This window comes from Artibeus jamaicensis, unplaced genomic scaffold (assembly GCF_021234435.1).
Source record: "Artibeus jamaicensis isolate MK-2021 breed Jamaican fruit bat unplaced genomic scaffold, CSHL_Jam_final contig_2170, whole genome shotgun sequence".
Classification (NCBI taxonomy): Eukaryota; Metazoa; Chordata; class Mammalia; order Chiroptera; family Phyllostomidae; genus Artibeus; species Artibeus jamaicensis.
Genome location: NW_026521445.1, coordinates 1,481,234 through 1,501,454, shown reverse-complemented (window position 1 = coordinate 1,501,454; position 20,221 = coordinate 1,481,234). Strand labels below are relative to the sequence as shown.

Here is a 20,221-nt window from a genome sequence, read left to right as displayed (position 1 = left end):
AGTTTATATAGAAAAGCAAAATGCCCAGAAGAGCCAATAATATTAAGGACAAAACCAAAGTTGGCCCTGGCTGGTGTAGCTCAGCGCATTGAGTGTGGGCTGCAAATCAAAGTGTTGCCCGTTGGATTCCCAGTCAGGGCACATGCCTGGGTTGCAGGATAGGTCCCCACTAGGGGGCGCATGAGAGGCAACCACAAATTGATATTTCTCTCCCTCTCTTTCTCCTTCCCTTCTCCTCTCTCTAAAATTTTTTTATAAAAACCAAAGTCTGAGGACTGATGCTACTTGGCTTCAAGGCTTATTAAAAAGCTACAGTAATCAAAACAGTGTAATATTGGTTAAATCACACACAAATAGACAAATGGAATGGAACAGGGAGTCCAGAAATAAAATGACACAAATATGGTCAACTGATCTTTGACAAAGGAGCAAAGCACCACACAATAGAGAAAAGATAGTCTATTTATCAAATGACGCTGGAACAACTAGACATGTACATGGAAAAAAAAAAGGATTCTAAACAAATGATTTTAGGGCTTGAAAGACAGGAAGTAGATGCTCTTGAGACCCAATTTAGGGATTAGTTTTCTCCACTAAAGAGAAATCACGAATAATTATTATACGGAATAGCATACCACCCCGATTATTTACGATCTTTTTCCATATCCTAGAACTTCTAATACCACATGGGTCTTCAAATGTCAAAAACTTCCTTGTGACATGAATTATTGGCAGTATTTCATCTATTATTTAACACAATTTTTGAAATTGCTGCAAATGTACTCATATGTCAAGTGTTTATTAATGCCACACACAGAGAAAGACATTGTTATTTTAAGGATTCATTGAGCATAAACCATATGTTAGACATTCTATTAGATGCAAATTCTTATTTAATTTTCCCCAAACCCTATAAAACAGATGTTATTAGTTACATTTAAGGGTGAGTAATGTGAGGTTCTAAGTGATTAATTTCCCAGTATCTTATAAACAGTGCAGGTTGGACTTGAATTAGAATCCAGCCTTGCTGTTCCCAATATTTTACTCTTTCTACATTCCTTAACTTGCACAAAGAATAATGCAAATATGAGTACCTTTCATAGTAGAAGAAAACAGTTTCCCTTTAGTATAGTATAGAAAGTTATAACCTAATCAGTCTATTATATCTGTAGTTGATCTAAACTCCCTCTATTAATTGGGTTATTTCACCTATCATTCTGCATTACATCTAATTTGCCTTTATTGCCATTGGCCATAATTCTTTTTAACTACTCATATAACCAATGAAATATTTGCATACTGTTCACAAGAAATAAGGAGCAAACCAACTCTTTCCTGGTTTTTTACAAGTTCATTTTGGAAACATAAATCTTCAAGTCACCTGTAAATTATTTTCAAAACAGAAGTGTCGAAATCAAGCCAAACTCTAAGAGCTGTAATGATTAATAAGAGAGTATCTATCTATAAAGTACCTGCAAATTCTTGGAGAAAAGGGCTAAGTTTTGAGCAATGATTATCGAAATAGTTTTTGATAATCCCTTACCATGTTCCGGGGACCAGTATTGCATAAAATTTCAAACTAGTATGAACAGAGCTAGCTTCTGACTTGAATAGGAGACTCTTCATTCTGTCTCAGGGATGGTGCCAGAGGAAATGACGTTACTGAATCCACAACCAGCGTTCCCAAGGAAACTAATGACTCAGCCCAAAAAGAGATGCCATATTTCAATTGAGATGTAAAATATAAGCTCAGTACACTGACTTAGTCACCAAGAGTAAGCCTTGCCTTCAGGTCTTGGATTACCTTAATTTGAGGGTCTTTCTTCACCTATAATACTCTCCGTAGTGAAAATCACAACACTTTTTCTTTTCAATATTACAATAACCCAGTCATCATGAAAACAGCTACTGCATTAAATTCATTCTGAAGAATTATACAGACATCTGTCACTAAAATGATTGGACACTGGAAAAAAAGAATCAATTTGTACAAAATCAATTTGATGATTGTCCTAAGCTGTTAAAAAGCTCTACTGTTAGAAAAAGAACCAAAGAAATAATCACAAAACAAATCTGATGGAGGAGAAGGTAGCTTCCGCATGCAAGTTTTTTTTCTCTATTCAATTGCCATGACCTACTTCTAACTCAAATTAAAAGTAAAGACTGTTAGGATGATAAGGAGCACAGAAATCTCAGTACTGAAAACAGAGACTGTGATCACCACAAGCAGCAACAGGCACTGCGAAGAGATCTCAGGAATGGTTTTATAATTTCGTTTTTTTATTTATTGATTTTGGAGAAATGGGGGAAGGGAGAGAGAAAGAAAGATCAACCCATCATTCCACCAATCATTCACTCACTGGTAGACTGCCACATGTGCTCTGACGGGGGATCGAACCCACAACCCCAGTACATCAGGATGACACTCCAACCAACTGAGCTACCCAGCCAAGGCTCAGAAATTATTTTTTTCTTTATCTATTTTTTGTCAAGTAATGAAGGTTTATTTCTTTTTCTTCCTCCCTTTACTTGTATTGTTGACACTAATACAGATGTGCCCATTCCCCCCTCCTTTGACTGCGTCCACTCATTGCTGTACTGACATTACCCAAGAGTCAGGATACTTGTTAAAATAAAATGGTTACTTTTAGTTTTGCTTTGTGGCATGGAGTTTCATTCTAATACATTTAAGAGGTACAGGCAGAGTGCTACTGTCTTCCCACATTTTTATAAGAACAATCACTTAATATATTTGCAATCTACAGTGCTATGTAACCTTGCTTTACAAATTCTCAGTCATGGATTGGCTATATATACAAGTAATCCCAATGTCCAAAACACCTAAGTTGGCAAAACACTTTGTTAGTTCCAGCATAGATGATTAAAAGAAAATCATACGCAGAAATATGTCTTGAGTTTCCTTTGTGAACAAAAATCTTTCCACTTGCAATAAAATATGGTAATAACATATTATATTATAATGTATGTGTCTTTAAAAATTAAATGAAGCACAGAGTTTATTTTCACTGACATTAGAAGATTTTAAACCCTGTTTTAATCAGGATTACTGGGGCAACTCTAGCAATAAAACCAATATAAAATAATATTTGATGATGACAATGTGGATCTAAAATACTCATTTAATGGTTCATCATGAGCTTACAATGACAGTTATCTTCAAGATACCTATAATAAAACAATCATGCAAAATTTTAGCGCCTAAATTTTAATTCAGACACAGATTCTAGCCCAGTAGTAATTAAGTAGCCATGGTGCCATGCAACTAAGTTTGAACATCAGCTTTTTCTCCTACTTCAGTACTCCTGAAGAAATCTGCACTCCGCTAGGAATAATTATGGCTGAGTGAAGAACAGTGAGGAGTAGATACACCTTCACCCCCACCAAAGGGCTTCTTACAGCACATGAAGTAACACGTGCACTTGAAAAGTTGTCCTCACGCGTTCTTCAAGACTCTTTGGGTGACAGAGATCCTTTTGGTTTAGAATTACTGACCTAGGTGACATGTCATGGTCATTCAAATCTACACCTGTTAAAAGATGTCTTTGCATTGATGATGTTCAGTTGTGAATGTTTAGTAGATCCAACAGACTTGCAAATTTGGGTATAGTTGCAGACGGCATTTTGAATAATTCATTCTTAGTTTAAGGGACTTCTTAAAAACCTTCTCTCTGTTTTACTTGTTCCTTTCATTGAGCAATAAGTGAAAGATGCATAACTAAAAGGCACAGACAAAAGTTGTAACGGTATTGGAAACGGCACTGAAGGTGCAAGGAACCCTCATGAATGAATCAGCAACTTTATAAAAGAGAATCCAGCCCTAGCGGGTGTGTCTCAGCGGATTGAGTGGCAGCCTGCAAACCAAAGGGTCGCCAGCTCAATTCCCAGTTAGGGCACATGCCTGGGTTGCGGGCCAGGTTGGGCCCCCAGTAGGGGGCGCAGGAGAGGCAACCACACATGGATGTTTCTCTCCCTCTCTTTCTCCTTCCCCTCCCCTCTCTCTAAAAAATAAATAAATAAAATATTTTATAAAAGAGAATCCAGAGATATTCCTAGCTTGTCAGGACACAGCAGCTGTGAACCAGGAAGAGGGGCTGCACTGAATGCAATCATGCTAATGCTTTGATCTTGGACTTCCCAGCCTCCAGAAGTGTGAGAGATGTTTATGCTGCTTTTTAAGCTATTCATTCTGTAGTATTTTGTTATAGCAACTTTAATGAATTAAGACATTATGTTTGTACATATGTATGTATATACATTATCTATCTATCTCCCATTAATTCTGTTTTTCTGAAGGACACTGACTAATATGGCAACAAAAAATTAACAAGATAGGGAGGCCTTCACCATCAGGACAGAGATCACCAATCAAGGAGCCACACAGAAGCCCAGAAAGGTGAGTGCTGTTTGGCCAAGGGGGCATTTGGTGATTCAGAGAAAAGGAGACTTAGAGACTGAGCAGCCGAGAAGGAGGTGAGCCTTCTAAAGATAAGGACCCTAATAAGCCACCCCCTCGTTTCAAGTTGAAAACTCCATAGAAGTACCACAGGAATGAGTAGGAATGGCCCATCCGTGGAATGGCAGCCCATTTCAGTGCCATCCCGGCAGCCCAGAAAACGACTCACCTAAAACTGGAGCGACCTTTGCCCCAGACAACGAGCTTCCCAGAATTATTTGTGCAGGTAATTTTTCATGCTCATGTTCAGCAGAATCCAACAAAATCAAAGATAATTAGAAAATTAAGAACGGATGGCCCCAGGACAACAAACCAGCACAATTCATTAACAGGCCCCCAAACAGACCCATCCATGGAACAGCCACAGTGGAGTGTGAGGAAATAGAAGTCAAGCTCAAGTATGACTACATGGGACCAGAAACTGTTTTTAAAAATGGCCGAGAAGATTTTTTAAAGAACCAAACAGAAACTTAAGAATGGAGAGGTAAACCTGGTGACTTTCTAGGGATTTCTGACCTGCACTTCGTGGTAAAGAAGCAGACACATGAGCGATTTGGGAAATGTGTGGACTTTGGCCCCAGGAGAGCCTTGTGGCAGGGACTGACTGGTATTAGGGAAGGGGTGAAGATTATCGCTTACCTGTTCTCATCCTCACTTTTCTAGAACTTGTTAGTACCCCCCCCGAAATACACTATTGGCCATAAAACTCATTATTTGTTCGTGGACTATGCTGTTGTAACAGCAGTTCTGTTGCCTTTATTTTTGATTTCCCAGTAGTCATGTGTCATCTTCGGACGCTTCCTGGGAATGCCTTACCGTATTAAGTCTCTCAAGAGTACTTTTGTACACACAACAGCTTATTTTTGTAAAAGCCCCATGACACAGACACAGTGAGTACTATTCACCCCTGTTTTGCATGTGAAGCAGCTAAACCTCGGTGTGTAAGTGCTCATGAGCACGTCGCTAAGGCCTGAAACTACCATTAGAACACTAGTTCTTTGATAGCTTACCTAGTGGTTTTTTTTCCCTTCTATGTTACTGTAACCATGTAGAATAATATCTTTATACTTTCTGGGTGAATTTTCCAGTCATCTTACGATGACATTTTTCAAAGTTCCCTGTGTTTGAGCAAGCGGTCGTGCTGGGACCCATGTGGCTGGCTGTCAAGTGACTCATGTTTTCAGAGTAAAAAGATGGAAATTTTTGTAAGTGTTTTATTCTTGATCTATCCTTGTAAAATTGATGTCTCCCTGGCCCCCCAAAACCTCAGTAAGTTCTGGAGGCACAAATACTCTTCAGGTTGGAAAGCAGCTTCACAACAACTCCAGATGCATGGAAACTGAATTCTGTCATATGGTTATCACTCCGTTTTCCATCGCTTTCTGAAAAGCTGGCTCCACTGGGAGCCAGAGAACTTGCTGGCTGAACCTGCTGTGTTATTAGCCCATGGGACTCTCCAACATGGGACGTATCACATGTGTGAACACAAGTCCAATTTCTGTGCCTTGAGGCAGCCCAGATTGTGTTGATCCATCTGGCACCGTTCACTTCTGCCAAGATGGAAGCATAGGTGGAAGCACTGTGCCTCCTCCTAAAACCAAGTTTAAAAACAACAAAGTTTTAGCAACAAAAATGCAGCCAAAACCACATAAAATTAAACTTCACGGAAGTCTGACAACAACTAACCCTTCAGCCAACCGATAAACCGGTGAAGGAGGGAGCGGTGAGACAGACTGTGCAGGCCCCAGTGGCAGGAAGCGGCAGAGGAGACCGCCATTGTCCCTCTCTGACCCCACCCCCACCTACAGTGTTACAAACCAGCGATCTGGGTGGCCTCTCTCTGACCCGCCCCTACATACAGCATCACAAACCATCTGGCACCGTTCATTCCTAACTACCTGGCTTCGTTTTCGCCATCTTTCCTCTATACTGAAATGTTTTCTCTGTTGAGTGTGCTTGCATGTATATTTCAAAAAGTATCTTTCTGTGAAAGCTACAGCAGGGAATGTTGTCCCTCAAAAAATGTATAACACACACACAGTTTTTCACAGATGCACAGCAAGAATAAGCAGAATAAGCAAACCTATAAAGCTCTTAGGATCTCTGCATTTAAAAGAGCTGTAAATTGAAATACTGGCTCAGTGTTCAACTCTGGTGCTGGGAAAGGTAAAGAAAATGGGACACAGATATGTGGTTTCTGCATAGTTCTCTGAAGGCGGTGCAGTGAGAAAAGTTAATCGGCACCTAAGATACAGAAACTTAATTAACGGGAAAAAAACAACAGAAAATAATATACTTTCACTGTTTAAATTCATCTATAGAAAAATCATAATTGTGAACATAGGATATTGTTGCAGAATAGAATAGTTATGTCATTTTAAACTCACTACTTGCTTTTCACCAGAACCCTTTAAAGAGAAGGAAAAATATAAGTTGAATATAAAAGGATGCATATAGTAATCCTAGATTACTATAATAATCCCAGAGAAACTAGAAGGGGTTATAGTAAAATAAAAGACAAGATAAAATTTCAAACACAGTCATTGTTAGAGATAAAAAGGGCCTATCGTAATGATAAGAAATCAATTAAATAGAAATAAATACAATTCAGAAGTTATATGCACTAATACCATATCTTCAAAATTCACAAAACAACGTTGAATATGGATTATATTGTTGCATATGAAGGAGGCACCAAAACAGACAATATGCTGAGCCATAACCATGAATGAACCTGTTGCAGACAGAACCAGGCATGCAGAATATGCCGTCTGAACACAGTGGACTTAGATATGGAATCAATGGCAAAGACAACTACACGGCCTTACCAAATGTTTGAAAATTAAGAAGCACAAGTCTGAGTAACCCATGTGTCAAAGAACAAATCAAGAAAACTTAGAAAATATTTTTAATGAAGCCATTATGAAAATATGACATTTCTAAACTAATGGGCTATTCCTAAAGTAGGTGGTCAAAAACTAATTCAACTAGAAAGAAAGTAAATATTTTAAGATTAAAAAGGAAGAAGACTGGCATTATTTACAGATCAAGAGGAATGTGTGAAGTTAAAAACCCAAAAGAATCCCCAAACAATCAGAATTATAAAGAAATGTAGTAAATTCATTTGATCTACAAAAAAATTCGATTTCCATATAAATGCAACAACTAATTGGAAAATGAAACTTATAATTATCTTTAGAGTGACACTAAAACATCAACTATCAAGAAATATATCTAGCCCTGGCTGGTGTGACTCAATGGACTAAGCACTGGCCTGGGAACTGGAAGGTCACCAGTTCGATTCCCAGTCAGGACACATGCCTGGGTTGTGGGCCAGATCCCCAGTCGGGGGCATGTGAGAAGCAACTGATCAATGTATTTCTCACACATTGATGTTTCTCTCTCTCTTTCTCCCTCCCCTCCCCTCTCTCTAAAAAGTAAAATAAATAAAATCTTTTAAAAATACATCTATAAAAAGATACAAGAAGGTTCTCATTGAAAAATATAATAATCTACTGGGAAAATTAAAGATGATCTAAATAACATTAGCTTGGGATTAGATTCATGGGTTGCTAATGAATTGGAAGATTCAGTATTGTTAACATGTCATCTCTCCCCTAATTGATCATTAGACTTATGACAGTACCAATAAAAATCTCAGCAGTTTGTGTGTGTGTGTGTGTGTGTGTGTGTGTGTGTGTGTGTGTGTGTGTGTAAATTGACAAACTGGTTCCAAAATGTGTATGGAAAATGCAGAGGACAGGAAATCGCCAGGACAACCTTGAAGAAGAAGGAGCTGGAGGATTTCCATTACCATAGGTAAAGGCACATTTCAAAGCTAGAGAAATTAAGACAGGTCGGTACTGGGGCAAACACAGGCTCACGGACAAACAGAACAGAATGGAAACCTGGTCGCACACGTGTATGGCTGCCTGGTGTAGAGTGAGGCACCACTGCCATTCAGTGCGGAGTGGACAGTTATCCGTGGACGAGATGAACAGTTTATAGTATATTCAGATAATAAAGTACTACATGGCAATGTAAAAGTGTCAGATTCTGCTACTAACAACAACATGAATGAATCTTGCAGATATCATGTGGAATGCAGACTCCTACATGAAGGTCAAGAACAGACAAAACTTCTCTATAGTAATAGAAGTCAAATACTAGTTACGTTAGAAGAGTTTACTGATGGGAAGGGACATGAGGAGCATTTGGGAGATACTTATAATATTGGCTTTTTTATCTGGGTGATAGTTTCATGTGTGGAATACATATGATAAAATACCATCAAGCTGAGCAGTTAAAATTTAATCTCTTTATATATGTTATACTTTGATATTAAAAAGTCAAACAGAAAGAGAAGCTTTGAAAGAAAACTAAGAAGGAATCAACAGCAAAAAAAATAAATAAACAAAAAATAAGAAATTACACCTGAGAAATCTGAAGCAGAACCAGAAAAAAAACTGAATTAGTGAATGAATCGCAGACATAGGGGCGGGGGTGGGATGGGGGAACTACAGATTTCATTGCATTCAACACCAAAGAGGCCCTTAAGGAGACCTTCGGATGAAGTGGAAGAGCTGAGACCAGTTTTCGGTGATTCAGGCTGTGAACGGAGGGAAAGAAGGCCCTGCCGAGAATCCTAACACATGGGTCCTTGCTATCCAAGCGGGGGAGAAAGAGGATGGTGTCTAGAGAGGGATGTGGGGTCAAAGAACAGTTTTTCATTTGAAGTAAAAAAGAGACTGTAGATTATTCCTTAATAGCCATAAAAACCATTTCCAGTCCCAACAGACCTCTCTGGATCTCCAGTGTTAGATTCAGCAAAGAAATGTCTCCTCTGCCTTATTTTTTATCAGAAGAGAAAATTCATATTTCCAATCGAGTTTGAAAAACTAAATCTTAAAATTTGAACAGCTCAACTGTTTCATTTTGGGGTTTTACTTATTTTCCCTTTTTAAAAAAAATGTATTCTTGACTATGCTATTATAGTTGTCCTATTTTTTCATCCCCTTCATTCCCCTCTGCCCTGCGCCCCCCTCCCATGAGCTCCCACAAGCGTTCCTCCCCCCTTAGTTCATGTCCATGGGTTTGTACATGTAAGTTTTTGGCTTCTCCATTTCCTGTGCTATTTTTATCCTGCCCCTGTCTATTTTGCACCTACCATTTATTCTTCTTATTCCCTGTACCTTCCCCCCCATTCTGCCCCTTCCCCCTCCCCACTGATAACCTTCCATGTGATCTCCATCTCTGTGATTCTGTTCCTGTTCTAGTTGTTTGCTTAGCTTGTTTTTTGTTTTGATTTGTTTGGGGGTTCAGTTGTTGATAATTGTGAGTTTGTTGTCATTTTCCTGTTCATAGTTTTGATCTCCTTCCTTTTCTCAGATAAGTCCCTTTAACATTTCATATAATAAGGGGTTGGTGATGATAAAGTCCTTTGTTGTTCAGTTACAGTTGTCCCACCTTTTCCCGCATTTCTCAGCCCACCCCATACCCCCCACTCCCACAGGGAATCCCTCCCATTGTCCGTACCCAGGAGTCCTCTATTCACATTCCTTTGCTTGCCCCTCCCCCCTTTCTCCCTGTTACCTTCCTCCCTCCTCCCCTCTGGTCACTGCCAGTTCTTTATTTCCAAGTCTCTGGTTCTGTTTTGCTCATTTGTTTGTTTTGTTGATTAGGTTCCACTCAACTCTTTTTTTTATATAATAAATTTTATTTAGTTACTTTTCAAGTACATTTTTTTATCTATTTCTTCCATCCCACCCCACCCCCCCGTCCTGTCTCCCCCCTCCCTCCAATTTCCCCTCCCCCGTCCTCATCCCTGTGTCTACCCACTCAACTCTTTACCTGAAGTTAACCACCCACAGTAAAGTTTGTTTAAGTATCTCTAACTAAGGGCAAGTTTACAGAACCAGTTACCCTGAAATGCATACCAAGATACAACCTTGAACTCTATAGTTCTTTTATCTTCTCTTCATCAGTTCGTGTGAAGAACCTGCAGGCTGATAATGGCTAGATGACAACCATATTTTCTTTTTAGTTCCATGAAAGTTCGATATCTTTGCAGGTGTTTTGGCATTTTTTCCCCTTTGAGTGCCTTATTTTCTGGAAACTTGCAGTGATTAACCGAAGAAATGGGTCAGTTTTATTATGCACTGTAAAAATCCAAATTGGTCCTAGAGTTTTACTTTACAAGCAACACCAGCAGTCCCATGCACAGAAATATATTGGCCTTCCTCCCAGAAGGAGTTATAAACAGTACACGACTTACTATGATGTGCTGATAAGGATCTATAAATGACATCTTGGTTTCAATTACAGGAAATCTCTTCACACTTCAAAGGTCTTCTCTGGCACTATGGCTTCTTTAAAACCTACAAAATAAACAATCATTGTTAAGCTTCCTCTTGGATGTGGTTCCAAGATTTCAGTGATGATGGGCATGAACCTTATGAACCTGAGGACATAAAAGTCAACCCAAGGGGACCAGATACACTGAGCTCCTTCCTAATTGTTTATATGTGTTGGTTTACACATAGAACTGAGGGAAAGAACAAACATATTTTGATAGTACTGTTTAATTTCCATATTTATTTGTTCAAATTTATACAGTGAGTAATTATTAAGAAACTCCAGGATTTTTTGCATTTGCCAAGTGTTTTATGAGAAGTCCATTGAAATTACGGAAAATTTAGAAAAAATTTGTACTATTTATAATTAAAAAGCCACATGCCATTGTTAGTTTTCTCGGTTGGGTCGGTATGATGCAAATTCGCAGTAAGAAAGAAATGTTTTTTTCACCATAACTCTTGAAGAATTTTAAAAATATATTCATGTTGAATTTCAACTTTAATGCTGATATTTTAAAAGAAATGTTTGCCCATACTAAGGAACTAGTTTAGTTCAGACACAGTTAAGAAGTATTTTCATGGGAAAAAATTCTCTATACTTTGTTTTTCCTCTACAATTATTATCCTACCCCATTATCAACTTCCTCCGTCATTGACGTCCCCCATCAGAGCAATACCTGTGATCTTAACTGATGCACCTACATTGACCAATCATCCAAAGTCCTCAGTATACCTCAGGGTCCACTTGGTATAGAATATCCTATAGGTTTTGACAATATATAATGGCATGTAACCATTATTATTGTACCCTAAAAGTATTTGCACTGCACTAAAAACCCTGTGCGCTCTTCCTATGACTCCAGATTGGAGTCAGCCCTCCCTGACCCCCAATCTGTGGCAACCACCCACCTTTCTCCTGAGTCCATAGTTTCCTCTTTTCCAACATGTCATATAGTTGTTCTTATACAGTATATATGTAGCCTTTTCAGATTATCTCCTTTCACTTAGTAATATGCATTTTAAGTTTTCTCCATATCTTTTTATGGCTTGATAACTCATTTCCTTTTAGCAGTGAGTGACATTCTGTTTCCGAATGTACCACAGTTTATTTATCTATTCGCCTACTGAAGGATATCTTGGTTGCTACAAAATTTTGGCAATTGTGAATAAAGCTGCTATAAACATCTGTGTGCAAGATTTTGTGGGAGGAGAGTTCCCAGCTAGTTTGGGTAAGTACCCAAGAGAACCACTGTTGGATTGTATGATAAGAATATGTTTAGTTTTAGTAAATAAAAGCACCAAAGTAAATGAAGTCCAAAGTGGCAGTACCATTTTGCATCCCACCCGCAACGTACGAGAGCTTGTAGCTCAACATCCTCAGTAACATTGGATGTTGTCAACTCTGGGTTTGGGCCATTTGAATAGGTGTGTAGTGGTATCTTATTGTTGTTTTAATTTTCACTCCCGGATGACATATGATGCGGAGTGTCTTTTCACGTGCTTATTTGCCATCCGCAATATCTTCTTCGGTGAGTCGTCTGTTAAAATCTTTGGTCAATTTTTAAAATTAGGTTCTTTGTTTTCTTGTTGAGTTTCAAGAGGCTTTTAAAAAAATATTTTGAGTAACAGCCATTTGTTAGATGTGTCTTTTGAAATTACTTTCACCAAGGATGCTTTATTGTTTTAATGTTAAAAATATGAGTCAATATTATAAGAAAGGTAAAAGTCACCCATAGATCCTATTTAAAAATTACATAAATGACAGTCCTTCATCTTCATTCTGCTTCATCAAGAATCATTATTTTTACTGGGGGAAAAAAGCTATTTTTAAAATAAAACATTTACTTTAATCACTTACAACAGTTTTTAAGCTTTACAACAGTTCTAAAGCTTCATTATTTTTCTCTTCTCATAGTGCTTCTTCATCAGGATGAAACTATAGGCAGCTTTCTAAATCACAGTGAGGCTAAGCCACCAGTGTGACCTTATCACAATAAATTACCATAATTTTTGCCTTGCATTTGCTTGTGTTAAGCCTAATAAAAATAATCGCTGATAACATTATCCAATCACTAATATCCTTAGTTATTACAGTTCTGCTATTTTGGCTGGATCTGTCTCTGATGTCTCCCTTTCAGAGCTTTAGTTCAAGGTCATCTTCTCCGTGAAGTTTCCAGTGACTGTGTTATTTTACTAGAAACCCTGCTTTCTTGCTTACTACCATCTACATCTACTATATAGTTTTCATTGTTTTTGTCTATCTTTCTTCCCTCTCAACTGAAAGATAAACTCCGTGAAGGCAGATATTGTGTGTGTGTGTGTGTGTGTGTGTGTGTGTGTGTGTGTGTGTGTGTGTCATTCTTTGTAATATTGTTCCCGGCTCTTCTGTAGGTGCATATGGCCAATTAATACATATCCGTTGAGTGAATGAATGTCAAGCAAAAGAAACAATTGTTAAGCCCAGTGACCCTAAAGCATTTTAACCAAGTAAAAGAAGGTTCATTTTCTATTCATCCATAAATCATATTGTCTTCATCTCTGTCTGTTTTTCTACATCACCTCATTCTGCTCTCAGTACCAGTATGAATTTCTCTTTTCTGCCTTATTCTTTCCTCCTCATTAGCCTCACATTACAAATATCATATGAACATAATACAAACATGATTGTTTATTTACCACCATCCTATACTGTGCCTTTAATTAGGCACTAAGAATTCTTGCAACTAAGTAAACTTCATGTTAAAGGAAATGTAGGATAAGAAGATACAGGCAAAACTTCAATAGAATAATTGGTGTTTGTACCTGCAACGCAAGAAATATGTGTGTACATCAGCTGGTACGATGTTAATTATTAGCACTTCTCATTATCAGAATTTCCTAAGATGTTTCTATCACTTTCTTGTTCCAAAATATTTGCAATAACTTCATCTACCAGGATGGCTATTATTTCTATGCAGATCATACCTTCATCAGTTCCCAGGTCAGAATAGTGTCCATACTCTAGAGCTGTTAGTAGAGTCTGTTTTTCTGGGTTATGTAGTATGAACACTGCCTGCCTCTTCCTCACTCTAACCTTCCATATCCCCTATATTTACCCTCAAAAGTGAAGTAATTTCTCAATATGGATCCTGCTTTCAAGCACAGAGTAGGCCACATACAGCCCCTGAGTCCGAAGTAACCCCTGAGGTCCCGCTTCTCTTTCCAGCAGCTGACTTGCCGGTGCAGTTGGAGGCCCGTGGCAGGGCATCAATTCATGTCTGAGGCACAGCCATGATTTCCTCACTGAAGCAGCACAGTTTGGTAGAAACACCACTAAGTATGGGGTCAGAAAGACCTTGACTCAAACTCCAGTTTCACATTCTAAGACCAACAAATGTGACTATTGCTACCTTAAATGCTGTCCTGAGGACTAATGAGTTAATGCCTGTGAAAGGCACCTGTCTAACAATGGACACTCGATGCACTTAAGTTCCCCTTTTCCGACCAAGATTACAGGGACTGACCACTAATAACTAGACATTGACTTTGAAAATGTACCGTCTGTTGTAAACACTGTCGTGACTGGAAACATGGAAAACTTTTGGCGGATTCATCATTCAGCAAATGAATACCCACAACATCCTATGTACTATACAATGTGCTGCAGAGCAAATGATGTACCATCCAGGTGTGTATTATGAAAATCTGTGGCTCTATATACTCTTTACTGGATAGTATTGATAGTGGAAACTCAAAAAGTAAACAGGACTATGGAACTCATCCTCCCCCAAAATTTCCATCTTCAAAATAGTGCCAATGATAGAGGCAGAGCAGCTGAGCATCTGTGGGACCTACAGACTTTCAGGTCACAAGCAGTGGCTTTAAACAAGAGATCTAATGCATGGCAGGCATGGAGAATGCAAAGGAGAACAAGGCATAGCTTCTGCCTTCAATAAGCAGAGTAAAGGAATCCAGGAGGGGCGTCCCATGCAGCGAAGACTTCACGCTCACATATCACTAAATGCAGTACCATTTTCTATGATTAATGTCTAGAGCTTGAAGGGAATCTTGGAACCTAGTCTTCTGTGAACATAGTTTCAGTGATTTCCTCGTCCTTTACTATAGAGTCAAAATCTTTAACATGGTCTACACTGTCGCTTTCACAACTATTTCCTAAAAACCAAAGCACAAAAACCTTTTTATACTCACAATAGAACACACAAATATTTATATACGCACATATATAAATAAAATATGGAAAATGCATGTGATGTAATGGTAAAATATGGAAAATTTATGTGATATAACAGTTTGACTAAGAACAATGTATGCTAATTTTGTTCTATTTCATTTAGCAGAAGCCCACTAAATTGACTTCATGACCGACTAATAGAGGTGTGAAGTTGGTGGTCTAAACGATTTGAAGATTGGATTTCTATCTACTTCCCCTCTTTATCCCCAAACCCTCCTCTTTTCTTTCTATGTGACAGCCATACCGTTTTTTCTGTCCTTTCTTCAAATGTGTCCTACTCTCCTGCACTCAGGGCTATAATCAACCTCTTCCCTCCATTCATTTACTCAACAAATATTTAAGACACAACTTCTGTTGCATCAAGCATTCCAGGGTCTGGAGAGGCAACCCTGAAGGAGTTAAATATATTTCCTTTCCCCTTGGAACTGACATTTCTAGAAGACAGTCAGAAAACAAGTACTCCAAGAAATGAATGAAAATAGTAGACATAAATGGGTATCGAGTGGTGGAAACAAGCAAAAAGCAGAACTAGAGAACAACCTGAGGCCTGAGCTCTGGGAACTGGCCATAGAGGGTGGGGAAGGGGTGGGTTTAGAATGCAATGTTCTGGGCAGGCCTTTTGAGGAATTGAGAGAGGAGGAGTGTCTAGTGAATGTTCATCAAAAGTGGCTTCTGATGATGTTGGAAGTAGAGGTGGGGGGCAGATCCTGCAGGGTCTTGTAGGCAACTGCTGTCCACCTAAATGCAACTCATCCATGCTCCAGGACTCAACGAAAATGCCACTTGCTCAGAGGAGCTTCCCGTGACCTTCAGAGTAGGCATGGTCTGCCTGTTACTGGTCCCATCTGCACCAGGTAGTTCTCCTTCAAGCCTTTCATTCCACTTACACATTGTCTGCCTTTCCTGAGAGAACTAAAGATCCATAAAGTCAGGGCTATATTTATCTTGTTCATAGAGTTATCCCTAGGGCCTAGCATAATACCTGAAATATAGTAGTTCCAGCATAAACATCTGTTGGATAGATGGCTGGATGGATAAATATTAGTCAATGCCAGGTGTATGTATGAAGGAAATTCACAGAATAGTACTGGCATTCTATTTTGAGGTCTACCTTATTCATTCCTAACTATTCTTTTTTTTTTTTATGGTCACCTGAGGACATGATCATTGATTTTAGAGAGCAGGAAAGAAAGAAAGGGAGAAGTAAAGAAACATCGATGTGAGAAAGAAACATCAATTGGTTGCCTCTCATACTTACCCTGACCGGGGACTGAATCTACATACAACACAGGCATGTGCCCTGACCAAGAATCGCACCCACGGTCTTTCAGTTTACAGGACAATGTTCCAACCAACTGAGCCACACCAGCCAGAGCCTTAAATGTTCTTAATATCAAAGAATGTTAAATACCAATCTCTCATTAAAAGTGTAAAAACCAGAACAGTGAAATTCCAGAAGGGTGACATTCAGTACTCAAAATGTCAGCAACTTTGTCTTAACCACTGTGTTCACCCGTCAATCACCAGCATCACTGCTGTATCTCGCAGCAGGACCTGGAGAGATGCTCCCCCAATGTCAAAGCCAAACACAGGAAGTATGCTTCAGATGACTAACTGTCCAGGTCTACCAGAAACTACATGGTAAACAGATATTAAACAAACATTACTCATGACACTGAATCGTAGATACTCTCTTTTGTTCTTTAAATCCATTCAGGGCAGGCACTTTTCATACCTTGCTGAAACCTTAGTCAACCTCAGAATTTTCCTGTTTAACAATTATATTACACGCACACATGTATATATAATGAATTCAGAAATTAAAGCGTTGTGTCTATGTATTCATCCAGAATTAAGTTCGATTTGCAGTTGAGGCTTCTCCCCCCCTCTCCAAGCTAGAGCATGCATGAAAGGTGAGGTCGCTGACTTCTCCTCTCTCTCCATCGACCTCCCAAGATTAATGGCTCTGATTTTTAACCCCTCGTGGTTGGAAAATGCTGAAGGGCAAAAAGTTATTACTTCACCGTACTATTGTAAACCAGCTTCGTGAGCTCTGAGCCTGGTGCATGTTCAAGCTGATGCTTTCCGCTCGTGGGTGCTTTTGTGGATTTTTCTGAGATCTCTTTCCTGTCCTCTTTTTTTTAAGACTTTATTTATTGTTAGGCAGAGGGGAAGGGAAGAAGAAAGAGAGGGAGAGAAACGTCAGCATGTGGTTGCCTCTCACGCACCCCATACTGGAGACCTGGCCTGCAACCCAGACATGTGCCCTGACTGGGAATTGAACCAATGACCCTTTGGTTTGCAGGCTGGCACTCAATCCACTGAGCCACGCTACCCAGGGCCCTTCCCCATATTCAGACACGTACCAACCAATACACCTCTCTTCTAGCTGGGGTCTTGTGCTTTCTTCCATAGCCCCAATGCCCCCTGCAGTCTACTTCAACAGGTCTTTCTGAGGTTCTTTTACTCTACTAAGCAAACTTCTTGTATAGAATTTAAGACTAAAGGACTCTCTTTAGTCCATGGAGAACATTCATAAGTGCATCCTATCTCCCAACAAGCCCTAAGAATGAATTTACTGGCCAAACGAAACACACTCTTCTGCTCCCTGCGTCCCTATGTATTTCTCAAGCATGACTAGACACCAGCTTACAGCAAGAGACACGTATTAAAGGAGACTCTGATAAACTTTCTGAGTAGCATCCTTAAGGACCCCTCTCTTGGTTGAGCGTTAGAAAGTGTAATCCTCCCAAACAAATGAGCAAACAACAACAGCTCTTCTGAAGTTCTCCCCACATCCCTGCCATGCCAATCCTTTCATACTTGTAAAGTAGGTGTAGGGTTTTAGAGTTAAATAATATTTTCAACCACCTGCTTTTTTCAAAACTTGAAGGAGTAGACTGTATCACAACCCATGTTAGTATTTGATATCTTAGATCTTAAGTGTAGGATCTTGATCAACATGTCCACTTTAAAGTTCAATAAGTAGGTGGCCCAACATCTGAAATGGCGGAGTGAGAAATTGGGAAGTTGTCTCTGCAAAGAGCACAGAAAAAAGTGATCAGAGGTATCACAAACAACAACTCCAGAAACCTACCAAAAGACATGCAAAACATGAAAAGCATTTTTTTAAAAAATGACTACATTTTAATAACAGCGGGAGACTGTGACATTTTAGCAAGAAGCTGCTCTTGCCATTACCACCAGCTCTATTCCGCAGGATAGAAACTCTATCTGCAAGGCAGGGCAGCCCTGAGGAGGCAAGGGGTAGAGGTGGGGGATAAATGTATTTGCCAGAAAGCATGGAAAGTTCTATGTCCAAGGACGTTGTCAAGTACAATAGAGACACAGTAGCAAACAATGAGTAAAGTTTAATGTTAGCACGGGATCTGTGCTGGTTGGGGCAAGCAAATAAAAAGGTAAATGAGCCAGATATTTCACAGGGCGATCTGGAGGAGACAGCCTTGCTGAGCCCCACTTACTCCTGGTGGTCTGGACGACACTGTATATGCAAGACTGCACATAACAAGAAGAAAGCTCATTGGACCTTACCAAGATGTGGCTTTGTGCATTCAGAAAGTGAAGACCAGGGATGACTAGTAAATTCCATGTACTTTGAAAGCATTCCCCAGGCTATAAGCAGATGAATCAGCAAAGGTTGAAGATTTACTTTCTCAAGTGTTAAAGCAAACCTCTGGCTGAGCACTGGCTGACAGGTAAATGATGCTGAGCCAGGGACAACTCATGAACCAGGCTTAAAAATAAAAACATGATGAAAAATAAAAACTGAGCTGGCACACTAGAGGGACAGACTCCATAGAATGCAGTGAGGAAAGTCATTCAAACAAATACACAAAAAGCAACCATAACCCATGCCCCCAAGGGAAGGATAAGAATCCAGAGATGCTACAATATATAATCTAAACTTTTCAATTTTCAGCAGCAAAAATAATAACAACAACAACAAAAATAGTAAAATCTGAGCTAGGTACAGGGCAGTGAGGGGTGGGATCCCTGAAGAACTCCAGATTATAAATGTAGCAAATATCTCAAAGCAACGGTTATATATATGTTCACAAAACTGAAGAAAACAATGCTTAAAAATTAAATTAAAGAAAAGTATGACATGATAATCAAATAGAGAATAGCAATGAAGAGATAGAGACATCTAGGGTTAGATAGGGTTCCAGTGCCAGGAAGATAAGTCCCCACAACTTCTGGCTACAAAAACCAGCAGCAATTGAGTTGGTAGAAGAAACTCCTGGAGTCCCAAGCAGTTGCTCTTAAAGAACCCACACACAAACTTACTCAGATTCATTCCTTCTGAGCAACAGCACTGGGGTAGCAACTTGAAAGGCACCACTGGCATACTGGGAGAAGCTGAAGTGTCTGGCGTCCGGGTGAGAGTTGGAGGACAGCTCTCTCCCAGACATAAAGGTGGGCAGAGGCCATTGTCCCTTTTCTGAACCTTCCCCACAGAGCCACAGAGCTGTGGGTGCCATATTTGAGTCTCTATCACCTGGCTAACACTGTTTGCCCTGCACTTGAAATTCCCTGAGGCTCTGCCCCACCCAACTTAAGGGCCCACCCAAGCTGTTAACAGTGGTTTTCCCATATGAATGGGTGGTTTTGGCTCATGCTTCCTAACTTCCTAAATTCTCGCAAGCAAGCAACAGCTGGCCTTCTGTGATCCTTCAGCCCCTGTGCCTCTTGCTAAGTGGCCCCAGGACCAGCAGCAGCAGCAGCCAGCCTAGGTTCATAGTTTGACTTCACCTGGGAACCTCCAAGCCCAGCACAAAAAGCAGCCATGTGCAGAATTCTTTGCAGATCATGCAGGGTGGCTTGGGACAGAACACAGCAGGGGGCTGACATTATCCTGCAAACCCTAGGAAAACACAGAGTCTGCACAACCAGTGGACAACTACAGACCACATTGGAGCACTAGCCCCCTGCCCCTGCACAGCTGATCCTCACGGAGGGAGTAGGTTGGTGGTCAGTGGTCACAGCCACTCCTTGCCACTGACTGGCCTATATAAATCCCTCCCATTGATCTGCCAACAGCAATCAAAGCTCAACTACTAGAGGAGGGTACTCAGCCCACACAGAGGGCGCACCTTGAGTACCCAGCTTGGGTGATATATGTGACTGTGCTACTGGACCCTA

The 20,221-nt window shown here is 39.8% G+C and overlaps 1 protein-coding gene across 1 annotated transcript in view; it reads right to left on the bottom strand.

The window, feature by feature from the left end:
- Positions 1-20,221, bottom strand: part of PLA2G4A (phospholipase A2 group IVA) — a 147,451-nt gene that overhangs the window by 109,773 nt on the left and 17,457 nt on the right. The window contains exon 2 of the mRNA XM_037159532.2: positions 10,749-10,851. Within this exon, the coding sequence (XP_037015427.1) occupies positions 10,749-10,781 (33 nt within the window). The 5' untranslated portion in view covers positions 10,782-10,851. The remainder of the gene's footprint in view (positions 1-10,748; positions 10,852-20,221) is intronic.